We start from the raw sequence: 18,438 nt of genomic DNA on the forward strand, positions 1-18,438 counted from the left end.
CTCACTTTGTAGACCAGGCTGGCCTCGAACTCAGAAATCCGCCTGCCTCTGCCTCCCGAGTGCTGGGATTAAAGGCGTGCGCCACCACGCCCGGCCAGTGCCACCCTTTCTATTTCCACAGGCCTGTCTGGTTTTTTGGTTTTTTGGTTTTTTTGTTTGTTTGTTTCAGTTTGGGTATTTTTTTTTTTTAACTTAGGTTCACATTCCTCAATTCTATCTAGCCTTTTACATATCCCATTGCAGGGAGGTGGTGGGATTAGGGTCTCCCCATTTGGATTGGGCACTGTAATGGCTGTGCTCCCAAGGAGGCCTGAGGCCAGATGAGGCCCCCAGGGAGCAGATTCTGACTCTTCCTGTGACATGTGGGGCCCATGCCCAGGGTGCCTCATCCAGCCTGGTGGTAAAGTTTGCTGACACAGAGAAGGAGCGAGGTCTCCGTCGAATGCAGCAGGTGGCTACCCAGCTGGGCATGTTCAGCCCTATCGCCCTCCAGTTTGGAGCCTACAGCGCCTACACCCAGGCCGTAAGCATACCCTCCCACCCGCAGTGCTAGATCTTGCTCATCTCCATGTCCTTCCAGAACCACCCTCTAAACACCAAAGCAGGGGTGCTGGGGGCCAGGCCCTACTCTCCTCTCCCCATCCCACAGCTGATGCAGCAGCAGGCGGCCCTGGTAGCAGCTCACAGTGCCTACCTCAGCCCTATGGCCACCATGGCCGCCGTGCAGATGCAGCACATGGCTGCCATCAGTGCCAATGGCCTCATTGCCACCCCCATCACTCCATCCTCAGGTAAGGCCTGTGCTAGGCAGCTGGGCAGGGAATGACAACATGGTGACAGAGACCAGGGGAAACCATGGGGTACAGGAGGTGCTCAGGGGCCAGAGAACGACCTTCTGCTCTACTCTGACCCCCCCCCCCAGTTTTTCTCTGCATCTGTGTGCCTGCCTCTCTGCTCTGTTGCTGTCATGTTCTCCTTCCTAGGAGCCAGCACCCCTCCTGCCATTGCTGCCACGCCCGTCTCTGCCATCCCTGCTGCCTTGGGCGTCAACGGCTACAGCCCAGTGCCCACCCAGCCTACAGGGCAGCCTGCCCCGGATGCTCTGTATACCAACGGGGTTCACCCTTACCCAGGTGGGGCTCTCTGCCTGCCCACCTTGCTCCATCAGCCACCCGGGCCACTACTCCCATTGCTGGCAGCCATGGCTCACCTTCCCTCTCCAACCTCAGGGCTTAAGGTGCTTTTTCTTGCTCTCTTCCTGGGCGGAAATGCTCCTCGGGTTCCTCCCTTCCTTTCTTTACTTGTTTGTTTGTTTGTAAAGTGTTTTTTTGAGACAGGGTCTCTTTGTGTGGTTGGCCTTGAACTCAAAAAGATCTGCCTAGCTCTTCCCTGAGTATGGAATTAAAGGCATGGCTACTGAGCTCAGGCATTCTTTGGGTTCTTGGCTAGGGCAGCTGAGGCTTAGCAAGGTGACTAAAGTGGCATGTCAGTCTCGGGACTTTACCCCTTTCCTACTGCCACATGCATTTCCCTTCTCATCTCACCCCACCCCCCAGATGAGGCTTTGTCTGCTGAGAGAAGTGCTGGCGGGGTTCCCATAATGTCCCAGGCCCACTCATGGCTTGTGATGCTCTCTGCAGCCCAGAGCCCAGCAGCCCCCGTGGACCATCTCCAGCAGGCCTATGCAGGAATGCAGCACTACACAGGTGAGGCTCTCTAGCCCAGGCCCTGCCCAGGTGGGCGGACTAGCATGGGGAAACCCACCTAGGAACCCTAGGAACGATAGTCTGAGCTTCTCCAGTCTCTGCCAACCACACCCTTGGGCCTTCATGAGAAGCTGTGCTTGTGAGAGTGGCACACACTCAGGATTTGTCTGAGGAAGCCTCATCCCTGACATCTTCTAGGCCTGTGGATTCCACTGGTTTGGGCTGAGGGGGGAGACTAGGTTGGTTGTGCTGAGTCAGGGGAACCCCATTGGCTTTCTCTGTCTTCACCACCTCAGCAGCGTACCCCGCAGCCTACAGCCTGGTTGCACCTGCGTTCCCGCAGCCTCCAGCCCTGGTCGCCCAGCAGCCCCCACCACCACCTCAGCAACAACAGCAGCAGCAGCAGCAGCAACAGCAGCAGCAGCAACGGGAAGGTGCCAGCCTGGGGCAGGGTCCTGATAGCTGAGAACCTGCAGGGATAAGAACACCCATGTGTGGGCTTGGGTACTCCCAATGGCTCTTTCCCAGGCTCTGGGCCTGTGTGTGAGGACTGAAGGAGTGGGGAGCCCTGGCCTACACTGCTGGGGCCAGGATTGGTGGCCGCTGTCACTCCCATCTCTGCCAATGCAGTCTGCACTTCCCAGTCTCTGAGCTACCCCTTCTGTCTCTGCTGCCACCCAGGCCCTGATGGCTGCAACATCTTCATCTACCACCTGCCCCAGGAGTTCACAGACTCAGAGATCCTCCAGATGTTTGTCCCTTTTGGTCATGTCATCTCAGCCAAAGTCTTTGTTGACCGGGCCACCAATCAGAGCAAATGTTTTGGTAAGAATATGATGATCCAAAAGACAGAGTATGGACATTTTTGTTTGAACTCTTAGGACTAAGTTCGTCACATCTGAAGGCATTTAGGGCCTCAACAAAGTCTGTATTTGAAAGCCTGTGTATCCAAGGCCAAAAAAAGAACCATCTCTGACACACCCACCATCCCATACAGTTTCCACTCAAGCCTAGGAAAGTCACAACTTCATCTGCCTTGGGGCAGAGATCTGAATGCATTTAGTGGCATGAGGTCCTAGGTTCTATCCCCCCCTACCCTCTCTCTCTCTCTCTCTCTCTCTCTCTCTCTCTCTCTCACACACACACACACACAGAACCCAACCTCATTTCATGTAGTGTGGAGAAACTAGATTTCAAAAGGACATAGGTTTCTTTCTGTTGCGTTCCTGTCTTTGGAAGCTTCCTACAGTCCCTTGTTTCAAAAACCACCTATGTGCTTTCCAAAAAGAATGTTTTTGAGGGCTCTCAGGCTGAGGGAGGGGCCACTTCAAAGAACACTGGAAAGTACATCCTAGTTTGTGTGAATGGCTGGACTGGATTCACTCATTAAATCTATCACCAACAAACGATTTCTGAATGCCTACTATGTGCCAGGCAGGTTTCATGGTATTAGAGATGCCCGGAAGAAGTAGGGTGGGAAACCACACAAGTGGGCCCTGTGGCAGGCAGGACAGCGATGGAGGGCTGGGCCAGGCCTTATGCCCTTCTCACCTCAGGCTTTGTGAGTTTCGACAATCCGGCCAGTGCCCAGGCTGCCATCCAGGCTATGAACGGTTTCCAGATTGGCATGAAGCGCCTCAAAGTCCAGCTAAAGCGGCCTAAGGATGCAAACAGGCCCTACTAAGGGCTTCAGGTGGGTGCTGCTCCTGTTCTGTGAACTCAATGTCGGGATCCATACACGGCAGCCAGACCCCTTAAGTGAATGCCCTACCCCTTCACTACCACCCACCCCACCCTGATGCTGGACATGAGGAACTGGGATTTGGGCCACTACCCCAGCTATTATTGTTCAGTCAGTTGTGTCTTCTACCCACATAGACATGTGTGTGCATATGTAACACACACACACACACACACACAAAACCACCCCAGAGGAGACGAGTCTACACCTGTGTCTGCTCCTAGAGTTTTCCACAGTATCTGGTCTTGTTTGTCTGGTCAGCGTCCATGTGTCTGTGTCTTTCTCTTTCTGGTTTTCTTTTGGGTTGGATGGAATTAGTATTGTAGGTTTTGGGGGCCAGGAGGCTGGTTTGGAGAACTGGAGGGTCACAGAGCCACTTGGTTTTGAAACCTGATCTCCAAAGAGGTGGAGACACAGCAGTTCCCATTGCCCTGAACTGCAGGTGGTTTTCCCAGGGCAGTGGACCTTGGGGCAGAACACCAGACAGATGGGAGTGGGTGTGGCTTGGTTTGGAGGAGGAAGTGGAATCATACTGAGGAGTCCCCAGCCCATTGTAGGCTGCCATCTGACCTTGGGGCACAGACCGGTAGCCCTTCCTAACTTTGTTTAATCTCCCTTGGACCAAACCTGAAAAATCACAACCCAAGAACAATACCCACATTTCTGTTTCTCCCCTTTCCCCCCAATCCTGGCTGCTTAACTCCCCCCACCCTGGGGGCCCCCAGCCCAGGGTCCGTGTCCATTGTCGGCTGAAGCCCCCATCCCGGACCCCTGCTCCGGGCCCCTGTAAGTTGCATGGAACGAGCGTGTTGTCTTTGGAGCCAATTGTTTGTTATCTGGGGAGGGGCTATGGAGGGAAACAGCCCCCAGCCCAGGCTCAGGGCCGGGGCAGCTCGCGGGATGTGCGTGGTCAACAGTGGTTGGTGACTGTGGTCTGTGGTCTGTGCATTGTTCTCTTGCTTCCTATGTTCCTTTCCAAAAAGGAATGAGAACGCTAAGGGCTGGGAGTGGTGTCACCCATGAGACTCCATCCCTAAGCCCCTCTGAGTCATCCCAGCCTCTGCGGATGCTCCCCTCGCTGGGTGTCTGTCTTGTCCATGCACCCCAGCACCTTCCTTCTAGTTACTTCTGCCTGCCTGTCTGTCTCATTTCTTCGCCTCTCTCCCCATCTAGCTATCTTCCAGTCATTTTGACCTACTTCTTCCCAATAGCTTCAGTTTCCGTACTGTTCCATGCCTCCTGCCCTGTTTCTCTATCCTTGCTCTATGCCCTCATAGCTGGAGGGATGGGGAGGTGTGCAGATGGGTCTGCTGGGATAAGGCCTTCCTGATGGCCTGCCTTTCTCAGGAGGCCCCATCATAGGTGCCATCACTCCCTGCCACCCCAACCTTACCCAGAACCTGTGACCAGTACTGGAAACCTTCCCTGTGCTTCACCTATATTTCCTTCCTTCACAGGTCTGGAGATACCAGAGGAAGGGGCACTTCGGTATACCCTCTTCCTATGACTGGCCCTGGCCTTCTCTGCACATCTGCCCCAGGCCTTGATTGGACTCTGGGGCAAAAGCTGCTTCATGGCCCGAGGGCCCAGGACCTGGCTCACTCCCACCATCTTGCCTCTCTGAAGGGCCATGGTTTTGCTTCCCTGGCTTCAAAAGCCTATTTCCTCCCCAGTGCCCTTTTGGCCTTTGTGAGGAAGCAAGGAATAGGCTTGAAGTTTCAGGGGCATCTGCCTTCTGCTAAGGCTCCTGGATGAGCCTCTGTGCCCACTGCTGGCCCTTGCCTCCCCTCAGTGGCCTGCAGTAGCTGTGCAGGCTCGAAGGGCAGCAGGACACCCTCCTCTTTCCCAAGCGCCCTCCCCCTTGCCTCTCCCCACGGCAGGGTCTTCTCAGAAGCCGGCTCCCACGTTTCTCCCCACCCTCAGCTAGAGGTAGGAGATCTCCAAACCCCGGGCTCCCAGCCCTAAAACTCACTGCCTCCCCCAAGAGCCCCCTCCAAGGAGGGTATGTGTGTGTGGGGGGGGGGAGCTGAGGGCTGCCTCTCTGCCAGTCAGTCACAGAGACCCTCCTTTCATGAGGAAAAGACCTCTCCCTGAGTCCCTAAATATGTTTACAGTCTCTGCTGGCCCCTCCATGTAAATACCATGACCACCAGGGCTTTACTCAGCCCACCCAGCCAGACGCTGCCATCTCTCTTTCTGGGAGTTTAGACAATGCTGCCCTTGGATTTTGTTTTTGTTTTTTGGTTTTTTTTTTTTTTTTTTTTGGTTTTTTTTCCCTCTCTTGATTTCTCCCTTTGCTTTGGGGTAATTGGGTATTTGGGGGGGGGGAGGGTATGGGGAGGGCTAAAGGGGTTTATTACCTGATCATTTTCTTTAGGAAGAGGTTTTAGGGAAAAAAACATGGGGTGGGGTGGGAGGGTAAAGGATAAGAAGGGGGAATCAATTTCTGACAGTTCTCTACGCTTAACTTATTTATTGAGTTTTACTTTTAAAGAGTCGGTCTTTTCTGTCTAAATAAAGAAAAAACGTTTGAAAGCATCAACCATGAGTCGTAGAAGGTTGAGAGTAGGGTGCTCACACTGGGGAAGGGGGAGGGAGGGAGAGACTATAGTTTGGCAAAACTTTCGTGGAAGGCCAAGCCTTCTCTGTGTTCAGATCTTGCCCGTAACTTCATGATCCTACCTGCTCATCTTTGGGGCTTAATTCTAGAATGTTCTTCCGCATCAAGCCCAGGGGAAAGAATCTGCAGGTGAGTGCAGAGGCAAGCACTGGTCAGGAGGCCTCTCCCTGTGTCCAGCCACACCCCTCTAAGGTTGGGGTCTTGTAGCTTCAGGGACACTGGGAGCTGGCTTTAATACTATTGCTGTTTATGGTCCTGTGCCGACCATAAAATAATGTTCATGTCCTTACTCTCCACGACCCTGTGGGGCAGGATATAATTTTATAGGCAGGGAATTGGATATTTTAAAGGCTAACTCCTTTTCCCAGGGTCACAATGATAGAAAAGAGAAAAACACGGAAGCTGAACATTTGTGTAACTCTAGAGTATCAAACAGGCCGCTGCAGTGATCCATCCAGCAGAAGGTCTGAAAGTCAATTTCTTTCCTAAGAACTGCTGTTGGCCCACAGCAATCATGTGGTATAGCACCACCCACCTGCTTGTAGGTAGCTCCTCCCCACCAAGCCTTAGAAACTTGCCCCCCTCCAGTTATGATCTGGCCTCTGTCAGAGTTGTTCAAGTGAATATAGGACTGCAGCCTGGGGGTGTAGCTCAGTGGCAAAACAGTTGGCAAGGGTGTACATGGCTCTCTCTACACCAATACAGAAAAATGAGAAAGAAATCAAGGAAGTAAGAAGAGGAAGGTGGCGAGGGGAAGGAAGGGGGTAAATACACGGGCAAAAGAGAACCTGCAGCCATGGGTCAAACCTCACAGCTCACCCCACTGCCCCTCGCTCTTCTCTTCTTAGCACAGCCTCTAATAGTTCAAAGGAAGTCAGAGCATGGCAGCAAATGGCTGCAATCCCAGCACTTGGGCTCAGGAGTTTGAGGCCGGCCTGGGACAGACAGAAATCAGGCAGGCAGGCACACAAGCAGCACTACATGGAGATACTCTTTTGCGTGTGGCGTTGGGGAGAAACAAATATTAATGTGGTAAGGGTCAGGAATGGGGTAAAGTCCATACTCCTCGCTGTTCTTATGAAAAGTGGTTTGTTTATAGCTCTAGAGCAGAGTCTGCTTGTATCGTTCTTCATTCAGTGTGGGTCCATGGGATGGTGTCAGCCATTTAGGGAGCCCATCTCAGCTCATCCTCTCTGGACATGCTCTCCATCCAGTCAAGCTGTAACCTTGGAACGACAATGAAGCTTAAAAGCCTGACTGTAAGGCTCCAGGCAGGATGTTTAGCCAGTAACAAAGAGCCTGAAATCTTAGTGCAAGTTGTGTGTGCATGCGTTTGGCAGCACACCGAGAAGAAGCAGCTGTAAGGCCAATAGCAGCTGGTGGTTAGTGTTTGTAAACTTTCCCCAGAGCTATCTCAACAGTTTCTAGGTCAGAACAAATATGGTGAGTTTTAGATCAAAAGACTCTCCCAGAATGACTGTGCCTCCTCACTCCTGGTATCTTTGGGCTCTTAGGCAGATGTGGTAACACCTCAGGGACTGCCTCTATTGTATGCTCCTCATAACTTGCTGAGGGAAAAAGAGTGTCATGTTAACAGAAGAGACAGGACCAAACCCAAGGGAACCTACAGCTGACGAGACCATGGCAGGGAAGACTCTGGATGAGTTCAATACTCTTCCTTTTCTGTACTTTTAGTGCTGGGAAATACACATACACTGTGAGGATGTGTGGATCCGTACCATTCACTTCTTTGAGTATCTGTGATCCAAGAATCCCTTCATGGCCAAGCTTCAACGCGATCTCTAAATATGAGCATTTGGAGAGCCCTGGCCTCACATCCTGGTTCTTAGGAAAGCTTTCTCACTTTTCACTCTCTGCTTATTACTTATTAATTTATTTAGGTTTTTCTAGACAGGGTTTCTCTGCATAGTTCTAGCAGTTCAGGGACTCTCTCTATAGGCTGGCCTCAAACTCAGATCCACCTATCTCTGGAGTGTTGGGATTAAAGGCGTGTACAACCACCACCGGTCTCAGCCTCATTTAATGTGCACACACACATGCATGTGTGGCGGTGAGCCTGTCCGGCACGTGCGGTGGCAGTTGGAGGACAGTTTCTGGAATGGACTTGAACTCCTGTTCTTCCTGGCCCCACTTCCCATGTTCTGGGATGGCAGCTGTGCACCTACACAGGGTTCACTGTACTTCTCCCGGAGTCAGCTTCCGCTTGCCAAATGCGAGATCTCCTTCCCTCCGTGGACTGCGTCCTTTCACCTGCTCAGGAAGAACAAGTTGCTACCTTTTCTCTTAGTTTTCCTATTAGTAAACACTACCACATATACCCACTCATGGCCAAATCTGAACGACAACTGCCTTGTTCACTGCTAGTACTCTAAATAGGTACTCTGAACACTAGGAGCTATTTAGTAAACAATGAAGAAATGACCAGTGGGGCTGGAGAGATGGCTTATCAGTTAAAAGTGTTTACTATTCTTGCAGAGGACACAACTGTAACTCTAGTACCAGAGGATTCCAACTCATATATATGCACACACATACATAATAAAAAAAAATCTCTAAAAAGAAATGACTCCTGGAGCAGAAGGTGGCTCAGCAGTTAAGAGCACTGGCTGCTCCTCTAGTGGACCTGGGTTCAGTTCCTACCACCACACGGCAGCTCAATACTGTAACTCCAGTTCCAGGGGCTCCATTGCACTAGGCATGCATGTGGTGCACATACCTGCGCAAGAAGGCAAATCACCCACATGTTTTTAAAAAAAGTGACTCCTAGCTATCTATACTGGATTTCCCACTGTGTGTAAATCTGAGTAGTCGAATACTAAAACATGTTCCCTCCAACGTCTTGGGGCTTTTTGCTTTTCTTTTTTGGTTAAGATTTATTTATTTTTGGTATTTCAAGACCAAGTTTCTCTGGGTAGCCCTGGCAGTCCTGGAACTAACTGCAGACCACCCTGACCTCAAACTTAAAGATACCCCTATCTCTGCCTCCCTACCTGTTGGGATTAAAGGCTTGTGCCACCATGGCCAGCTTTAAGATAAACTTTATGTGTGAGTGTCTACATGTATATTTGGGGGCTGCATATTTATTTGCCTGATGCCCAAAGAAAACAGCAAGGAGGTTGGGTCCCCCCGGAGCTTGAGTTGCACGTGCCTGTGAGCTGCTGTGTGGGTGCTGAGAACTGAACCTGGGTCCTCTGCCAAGATCGGACAGAGCTCCTAACCAATAGGCATCTCTCTAGGATACTTTATTTGGTTTTGTTTGGTTTTTGGTTTTTGGAGACAGGGTTTTTCTGTGTAGCCCTGGCTGTCCTGGAATTCACTCTGTAGATCAGGCTGGCTCGGACTCACAGAGATCTACTTGCCTCTCTGCCTTGTAAGTACTGCTCTCTCCCACTTTATTTTTTGAAATAGAATCCAATCCCATGCAGCCCAGTCGGGCTTCAAACTTGCTACATAGCCACACATGATCTTGGATTCCTGATCATCCTACAATTACATCCTGAATACTGGCATTACAGCACATCCACCTGGCCTGGCTCAACTCCTAAAATAGTTTGATTCTCTAGTCACACAGAGCTTGGGAGCCCTTCACCCATTTCACGTAAATTCAGTGTCGTTAAATCACAAGATTCTGTCTCTGTAATTTTTCCTTATATCTATTTCTCCCTTTCAGTTATTACTGTGTCTGCTTCTTAACAGAATAATTATACCAGTCTCCTAATTCATCCCCTCTTCCGCATGCTGGGAGGCGAATCAACTCCCACAAACTGTTCTTTAACCTACGTTTACTGTGACACACACATTCCAACACACACACTATAAAAACGGACTGGGAGAATCCTTACCTCCTCCTGCATTCTTGAACATGCCCTATATTCCGCTGACACAAAACTATTCACTGTGCTCTGGACAAGTCTGGTTTTTTTCTTACCCCACGCTTCTTCACTCTGCATGCTGCAGTGGTCTTCTACAATATGGCCAATACTGCTCGATATCTGCTTGATGAGATCCTGCTCGTGTTAAGTCATTTACATTACAAAGCACTTTAAGATTTCCCTTATATCATCTGTAAATCTTAAGATTTATTATATTTATTGTATATATGCGTGCAATACAACTCACGTGTGTGCAGAGGATAACTTGTGTGAAATCAGTTTTTTCTTTCCACCATGTAAGGCCTAGGATTCTAACTCAGGTTGTTAGCCTTGGCAGCAAGCATCTTTACCTACTGGACCATCTTGCCCTTCCCCATGCTTTTGAGAACAGGGTCTTATGTGGCCCAGGCTGGCCCTGAACTTGCTATGTAGCTGAAGCTGGCCCTGAACTCCTAAACCTCCTGTGTCCTATACTGGGGTTATACACATATACCATCATACCTGGGTCTTTTATGATATCCCTAGAGCACTGAAATCTTTCACTGTGTTTCATGGGCCTCTCTCCCCTGTGAGGCTGTGAGTATTCCTGTATCTGCGATTTCACAGGCAGTGTCCCATAGATTTACTAATGCTGTTACTTTAGCCTCTATAATTCTACCCTTTTTATGGTTCTTTATTAAAGAGGTTTTTTTTTTAACATATCTAGTGATCAGTGGCATAGTATTTATTAGATTCCAAGTACTAGGTGAATGAGACTGTGAATAATGTCTTGACCCAAATCCAAACAAAATGTGTCAAACTTGGTGGTCCTTGTTCTTAGGGTCAACTAAGGGCCAAAGCATATGGTAAAAGGGCTATGAAAATACCAAGAAATGAAATGATGAGTCACACAAAATGGAAATGTCTGACCCACTACAATGCTAGGCTTTTTGGAGAGCAGACTCTCTTCTGAGTAAGGAGGTGGCCTGGTACCTGGGTTCTCTGTGTAAGACCAAGGACAGCAAGGCCACTTTTATTCTCAGGCACATGATCAGAGGAAGATCACAACCCCAGACTACATGGTATTGTTTAGGCACTCATTAGGGGAGATATAAATTATTTCCCTAGTTACTTATAAATGAGATACACATATTCTGGGGGTCAGGTAGGACATACCATGTCCCAAAAGCTCTGCCAGGTTTTACCTGTGCTTGGCTGGTGAAGGGAGTCTTGTGAATAGTCACAAGACTTTGCAAAGGAGAGTGCAACAACTGAGAAGTGAGGAAGCAGGTGGGGTTTCTGAGGGAGCCATGGGGAAAGAGCAGCTCCTTCCTTCCTCCCTCGACTCTGTTTCCCCAGGTTAGCTGGGAAAAGCAGTTAGACGTCCCCTCTCATTTTCAGACTAGCTGTTCCAACTCAACTGTCAAAGGCCCCTCTTTACTTCTTCCCACATAACCCAAAGGATTTGTAGTCTAGGAAACCAAAGAATTGTTTCATCAATAAATCAATTTATTTAAAAGAATATGTTACAATTAATTACACTAAGTAACATTACCAAACAATCTTAGAGTGGTTAGCTCTAGAGCAGGGGCTGGAGAAACACTGGAGCCAGTGGGTCTCTGCATTTTCTCTTCACATTTTGTAAATCACAAATAAAAGTACAAGATACTGCAGTGAAAATACAATTAGTTTCTCTCAAATAAATTATAAGTGTGCATGGCCTGGGAAAAACTGAAGCCCAGCTCAGCAGCTTACAAGGGGGCATGATAACAAGTTGGCACTCATGGTCAGCAGCTAACCAAGTGCTCCTACCAGGATCAGTCCCTCTTGTGTCGCTCCTCCCCAGAGCCTGATTTCCATGCACCCTCAGTTACTGCTGAGAAAGAAGCTGCTGTTATCCAGGTAAAGGAGGCCTGGCAGATATGCTGAGGGTTAGATGAAGAAGAATCCAAGACGGAGGACTAAAGAAGCATTCTCCCTCCCGCTGGCGCTAAGTATTCAGCCACACTGCTGCTCCTCCAAAAAGAAATTAAAGCAACCAATCCAACTGGTGAAGGAGCAGCAGTGTGCTGAAGCCAGCAGAATGGACAGGAGGGCAGAAAGGACCTCCATTCCTGGAGACTTCAACTCAACTCCAATGCATGTAGGTCCCTTTAAGAAGACTGCTTTCTAGGAGCTGGCCCTTAAGCTGGAAATTCTAAGGCGAGAGAGGTGCTCCCTCTTATCAGTGCCCTATTTTGCTGCTTCAGGCATCGGGTTTGGAGCAATGAAGGGATAATTCAAAGCTACTGGCCCAGGTAACTAAAGGATAAAATTAAATGGGCCAGGCAAGAGGATGCTAGAGCATTTACCTTGTTCCTCCCTGAGAGCTCTGTCAAGGCCTGGGAACTGCCCTGAACACTGACTGTAGCTGTGCCGAGCTGAGGCCTCCGCAAGGGCAAGGGGAAGGCAGAGAGACGGAGACCAGAATAAAAGTACAAAGAGCGGCAAGCTCAAAGCACTGCCCAAGCAAAGCTTCCTAGAGCACCTGGCTTCTCAGGGACTAAGTAGTTTCCTGCTCCGTCAAGATCGCTTGAGTTTTAGTATCAGAGAACAGAAACTCCACATGGAGGAAACAACAGTTGGAGACCAGGAAGATTCTGCTGGAGTGAAGCCGGGAGGGGAAGTCCCTTCCCCAGAGACAAACTGCCCAAAAAACTGTAGATGCCTTCCTAGGCAGAAGCCAGGTCTAAGAAACATAGAAGGGATTAGAGAAAGGAAGTGTAGGGGCTTGGGGGAGGGAGTAGTTACATCTAACACTGCTTCATGCAAAAGAACTTGATCCTGTGGGCCTCTAGGCCACTGTGACCTCCTCTTCCAGGACTGCAGCCCCACTGGGAGCCCCTGGGAGCTTCCTCTTCCCGGCTCCCTGCTGCAGCTGGGTGTTCTGGTACTAAGACTACCTAAAGTAGGATGTTCCCACAGATTCTGTTAACCCCAACACATTTGGGGCTGACTCTTCAGGACTTCCAAAGCCCTGTCTCTATTCTGGAAGGCTCTCTTCCTGAGGGAATTAGCTGCAATGTTGCCATTTTTACAGTTTGAACACAGCTGGCTTCCAGAGCATCTTGGAGAGGAAATCAACTCACTCCCTCTTAAGGTACTCAGACTCATTATTAAAGCCAAGAGGGAGAGCTGATCCTGATTAAAGCCTCCAAATCAGGTATTGCCCTTTTCAACTTTAAACACTACTATATTTTGTACTTTGTGGTCCCACGGGTTTGGAGAGGGGAGGGATAGACTGTCCTAAAAGGTGTGTTCACACCTTCCTGGGACAAGTGGCTGCCAGAATAATGGAGACAGAAAAGTAGCCTCATAATGAATGCTCTGCAAAACCAAGGCATGAAAGAAACTTTAAACCAAATCCAACACTGCCGACTACATCCAATTCTGGCTGCCTTTCAGCTACATAAAGCCAAAGACGAAGCCTGTGGAGGGTTCAATATCGAAGGAAAAGTAGGTAAAGAGTTCCAAAGATGTTTTAGTTGTACCTAACCTCAGAGTTCTTTACACTCAAGGTTTGAGACTATTACTCTAGGGCCAGCCTGGCCTCTGTCCCAAATGTTGCTTTTAGGTCCTAGGAGGTCTAAGTGCAGTAGCAGGTAAGGGACTCTTCTACTTTTGAGAGGTGGACTTGAAAATTCTGAGTTTCCTGCATTCCCCTCCCACGTGCTGAGATTACAGGTGTGTGCTACAATACCCCAACATCCAAATTTTATGTGGTGCCGGGGATGGAATTGAGGGCTTTATGCAGGCTAGGCAAACACTCCTGGCCCCAGCCTCAGCCCTGGGACCAGCCCCAGCTCCAGGTAAAGAACTCTTTAAGAGATTTCTCTTCAGTCTCCTCTGAAGTAAATGGTGGTGGTGAACTAAAATTGACCATACTCCCACTTCTCGGGCCCTCAGCTGCCATGAACAGGGCTCTGACTTGGTTGGCAGCGACCCAGACTCTGTTTACCCAAGACACTCCCTCCACATACAACTGTTTAAAGAACTCACAGAGGATGTAAAACCGATGGTTACTGGACAGGAATGGAAGAGGTAAGGCCCTTATAAATATGAGGCACAGCTTCCATCCTCCCTTTCCTCCATCTGTCCAACCTCTGTGCCTCTGATGTCAGGGTTAGTCCTGATACGACCCCTGTTGCAGAAGAAAAAGTTTCCTACTGTAACAACTTCCTCAGATTACCCTGAACTGTTTTGGGTCAGTTAAAAGGAAGCATAATAAAAGACCCTAAAGAAACAGGAAGGAGATGGAGGACGGACTCCACATCGATCGATGGACCATGGCTTGGAAAATGACTTGGAATCGAGACTCTAGGTCTTTAGACTCCCTGCAGCCTCAACTGCTCTTGAGAAACGGCCTTTCTCCTCCTCAGCACCCTCTTGAAGATAAGGACACTACACTCCTCGATCCTCAGACTCTCTGGCAAACCAACAGCCAGAAACTGTACTCAATACAAAAAAGGGAAGAAAACCCAAGCAGGTTGTAAACTTTTCGAGTCCTTCATGAGGAGAGGTATTTTCCCTGTATTTTTTTTTCCTTTTTAAAGTTTGTTTCAAAATAAAGAGAGCAAGAGAGAGGTCATGAATTCCGTGAAAGGTGTGTAAAAACACAAGCTAAAAAAGGTACTGCCATCAATATGAAATTTAAAAAGAAATATATATGTATATACGTGCAGCTAATTTGTGTATATATAATTTTTACATACATACATACATATATATGCTTGAACAGTGCAAATGGATGGAGTTCATAGTTCCAGTTTTAAAAATATAGTACAAGGAGAGTCTGTTGGTATGAGGCCCGGGTCAAACGACAAAGATGACTTTGGCGAGTTGGCTGGGCTTGTGTGTCTGATCTCAGTGGACTTCTGGCACTATCAACCTGCTCTCTACCAGCTCAGTTCCAGAGACGGGAAATTCACAGGAAGTTATTAATAATATTTAGCTTAGGACTTTGGGACATAGTGACTTTTTTTTTCCTTTTTTTCTTCTTTTGTGTTAATGGTTACTGTCTGACATGGGAGACGAAAACGCTAAGAGGCTGAGGGCAAAGAGAAGATAAAGGGATGAGGAAAGGCTAGGTGGCCACATCCCTCTGCTGTGACCTCGCCATCTGGAAAATATTCTGAAAGGAAAAAAAAAGAAGAGTTACTGAGGAGCAGCAGGGCCTCCGACACAATGGGAGCAGCACACTCGGCTGACAACCGGATTCCACAATCCCAACCCAACACAGCCGCTCACATCACAGAGGACTCTGAATATTTACCACCTGGCTCAGTCTTCCTCTTTTATAAAAGAGACAATTCAGATCTAAAAAGGTGGCTGCTATGCCCAAAATCATAGACAAAAGAAGCAGGAGAAATCCCAGATGACTTCCAGAGCCCAGGGTTCTTTCTACTAGAGCAAGAACACCAACTTCCACGTGACTGACTATACTTCTTCATTTTCTGATTTTTCTTTCAGAGTAAGTAGCCAAGTATTTAGACAGTTTTCTAAATTCTGCTCCAGCACTGACACCTATAAACAACAGTAGCAAAAAATTTCTCCCACATTTATTTTCTTGGTTAGTGAAGAAAGACACTACTGTGACTTATCCAGTCAGATGGCTAAAACTCTGGACAGGCGCTCTCCTGGGTCAGGAACAGCATGGAGAGTTATTGATTAAAAAAATCAAACAAACAACAACAACAGCAGCAGCAACAACAACAACAAAAATCAAACAAACAGGCAGAAGAGGGTCCATGAAGTCATGAGAGACGGGAGAGCCTGCAGCCAGTGTCCACCCTCTACACAAGGGGAGAAGCAGGGCTTTTTTTGCATAGCCCATTCACCATCCAGAGGCCAGCCTCGCTGGGAGAATGTCCTGGCTCACATTGGATAATCAGTCTCTAACTAATATTCCTAGAAAGACAGAAATGGAGGTGAGGGTCCTGATATTTGGTCATGGTCCCATGAATTGTAGACAAGAAGAGGAATAAATTAATTCAAGAACTCTTTAGAATTACCTCTTTTCTCCACTTGAGCTCGCAGAACACCCTCTCAAAGCATTCATGCATGTAATTGAACTGGAAAAAAAAAAGGTAGCAATGCTCACTGACTCCCCAAGACCAGGCACAAGGTCATGCCTTTGAACTTCAAGTCTATCATCCCATCTTCCAAACCCACCCAGGACAGAAAATCCTGCCAGGAACCACAAACCACGGGCCTGACCATCTAGTGTTCTCTAGCTCCTCCTAGTGCTGACTACGACACACTGCACAGGGTGTGAATTCCACAATTCTAGATGGACAAAATGTCCAAGTGGTTCATCTGTGCTCTTATGGTCATCAACAAAGGAATAAAGGTTTGTGGTCAGAGGCTATAGACACACTATGGAGAAGGGCATACAAGGGTACAGTGGCACTCACCTGTAATCCCAACACTCAGAAGGCAGGGGGATTTAAGTTCAAAGCCAGCCTGGTCTACATTAGCAAAATTCCAGGCCAGCCAAGGCTAGATAGTGAGACCCCGTCTTAAACAATCAGCAGCATACACCAACTATGGTGAGGCAATGGAGAGGAAATCCTCTGAGCTGACTTTGTTGCCTCCGTGAGCTCCAGGTTCTTGTGCCCTTCCCTTTAGTTCCCACTAGGATTTACTTCCAAAGTTCAAAACCCAATCTACTTTTCCCATGCCTCCCATCTCCCACTCACATATGGTGTGAAGATTTTAACCCATCGAGGCTTCTTCTCTCCTCGAGCATATTCAAAACAGAAGGCCATTCCTTCTTCATCTGTGTCCCATCGCTGCATCTCATCCCATTCAAACGCTATTACCTGGTTCTAGACAGCCAAGAACACCAGAGTAAGGTCTACAGTTTAAGTATGAGAGTACTGGGGAGCTGAGGCAAAGGGACTCTGATGGAATCAGGGAAAGGCTGTGACAACAGAAACTTAGGCTGCTGGAGTGACTCAGTGGGTAAGTGCTTGCTGGCCAAGTTGACCTGAGTTTGAGCCCCAGAACCTACACAAAGGTGACCAAGGAGAAAATGACTCCACAGAGTCGTCCTATAACCTCCACACATGCACCATGGCATGGGCACAAGTGCACACGCACACACACACACACACACACCATATACACTTACAATAATTAAAATTATTGGACCTAGTACAATAAGGATCAATGTGGGCTCACTGATTATTATCATCAATAGTTTTCATTTCATTTGCTCCACAAGGAGGAACTAAAACACAGAAAGTATCCGAGTGTCCGTTGACAGAGCTCCTGGCCCAGTCCCAGACTGAACTCTTACCTCCAGCTGCCCTTCTTCAGTGCATGCATGAAGTTTAAAGTGCGTGATGCTGATGGCTGTGATAACATGCCCCTTCCTCCTGGAGTCACAGGCACAGTGAGGGAAGATGATTTCATTGTAGCCCTCGCAGGTCCTTAGCATGTTGAGGTACTGAACAAACAAATGAAAGGGAGAACCAGGATTCAACGATGCTGATGCCCAGTGCAGTTACTGAGACGAACAAGAGTACTTGACCCAGCCACCTGAGACCTGGCTTCTCATCTCACACTTGTCCCAGAGGTAGGACAGGCTCTGTGATACTCCTTTATCCCATTCTCAGATTTTCCTTCATAATTCTAACACTGAGTTCTCTTTAAGAGGGTACACAAGTGATGTGACAGAAGAGACACTGTGGTCAAGAGCACTAGCACAACGACAGCCAGTGTGGTCCTCTGCTTTCACTGTGCTTAAAGGATGGAAATCTAGCCTACCTTCATAATAGCTTCTCCCATCTCTTCTATACTCAAAAATTACCCTGATCTTAATGATGAAGATAAAACCACTCCATACCTCACATGTTAAAATTAAGATAAACTAAAAGAACCTACTCATTTTTAAGAACCCAGAGTGGGATAAACTTATCTAGGTCACTTGTCAGAATTGGCACAATTAGAATCAGAACCTAGGCTTTCTTCTTTCCACCACCAACTAACTCCTAAGTGGCCTGGTTATCCCGAGTCTCAGTAGATCTATGTGTGGTAGCTCTTTTTAATTGTCAACTCAACACACTCTAGAATCAACTGAGAAAGGAGGGCAAGTGGGGAACTGTCTAGACTGGGCTTGCCTATACACAGTCTGTGGAGGTTATCTGATTGATGATTGATTGATTGGTTGATTATGATTGATAAATGATTGGAAAATGCAACCTAAATGTGAGTGGCACAATTCCCTGGGTCTCGGTCTTGGTCTGTATAAAAAAGGCAAGTGAACACAGGCGTACATGTACACATCAACTCATTTCTCTTTGCTCCTGAGGGTACAGTATTCCTGCTAACTTGACTTCTCTGCAGTGGTGGGCCATATCCTGGAAACGGTGAACTAAATTAAAAATTAAACCCTTTCTCCTTAAGCTGCTAGTCAGAGTGTTTTATCAGAGCAACGTGGATGAAAAGAAGACAATG

At 48.2% G+C, this 18,438-nt stretch overlaps 2 protein-coding genes across 17 annotated transcripts in view; one reads left to right on the forward strand and one right to left on the reverse strand.

The window, feature by feature from the left end:
* Window positions 1-5,989, forward strand: part of Celf3 (CUGBP Elav-like family member 3) — a 14,138-nt gene extending 8,149 nt beyond the window's left edge. For 5 of the 15 annotated variants that reach the window (XM_029475343.1, XM_029475345.1, XM_029475350.1 and 2 more), the window contains 8 exons: window positions 380-523; window positions 650-791; window positions 984-1,133; window positions 1,557-1,706; window positions 2,003-2,140; window positions 2,388-2,531; window positions 3,263-3,399; window positions 4,905-5,718. In XM_029475343.1, the coding sequence (XP_029331203.1) occupies window positions 380-523; window positions 650-791; window positions 984-1,133; window positions 1,557-1,706; window positions 2,003-2,140; window positions 2,388-2,531; window positions 3,263-3,390 (996 nt within the window). In that variant the 3' untranslated portion in view covers window positions 3,391-3,399; window positions 4,905-5,718. Of the gene's footprint in view, window positions 1-379; window positions 524-649; window positions 792-983; window positions 1,238-1,556; window positions 1,707-2,002; window positions 2,532-3,262; window positions 4,234-4,904 lie in introns of all 15 variants that reach the window. The other 10 variants (XM_029475352.1, XM_021157512.1, XM_029475346.1 and 7 more) reach the window with 6 other exon arrangements.
* A 5,438-nt stretch (window positions 5,990-11,427) lies between these two features.
* Window positions 11,428-18,438, reverse strand: part of Snx27 (sorting nexin 27) — an 80,577-nt gene continuing 73,566 nt past the window's right edge. Inside the window, exons 9-12 of one of the 2 annotated variants that reach the window (XM_021157590.2) lie at window positions 17,279-17,428; window positions 16,677-16,805; window positions 15,990-16,049; window positions 11,428-15,885 (exon numbers count right to left, since the gene is read on the reverse strand). In XM_021157590.2, the coding sequence (XP_021013249.1) occupies window positions 15,877-15,885; window positions 15,990-16,049; window positions 16,677-16,805; window positions 17,279-17,428 (348 nt within the window). In that variant the 3' untranslated portion in view covers window positions 11,428-15,876. The remainder of the gene's footprint in view (window positions 15,886-15,989; window positions 16,050-16,676; window positions 16,806-17,278; window positions 17,429-18,438) is intronic. The other variant, XM_021157589.2, reaches the window with a different exon arrangement.

The sequence above is a fragment of the Mus caroli genome, chromosome 3, assembly GCF_900094665.2.
Source record: "Mus caroli chromosome 3, CAROLI_EIJ_v1.1, whole genome shotgun sequence".
NCBI classification, from domain to species: Eukaryota; Metazoa; Chordata; class Mammalia; order Rodentia; family Muridae; genus Mus; species Mus caroli.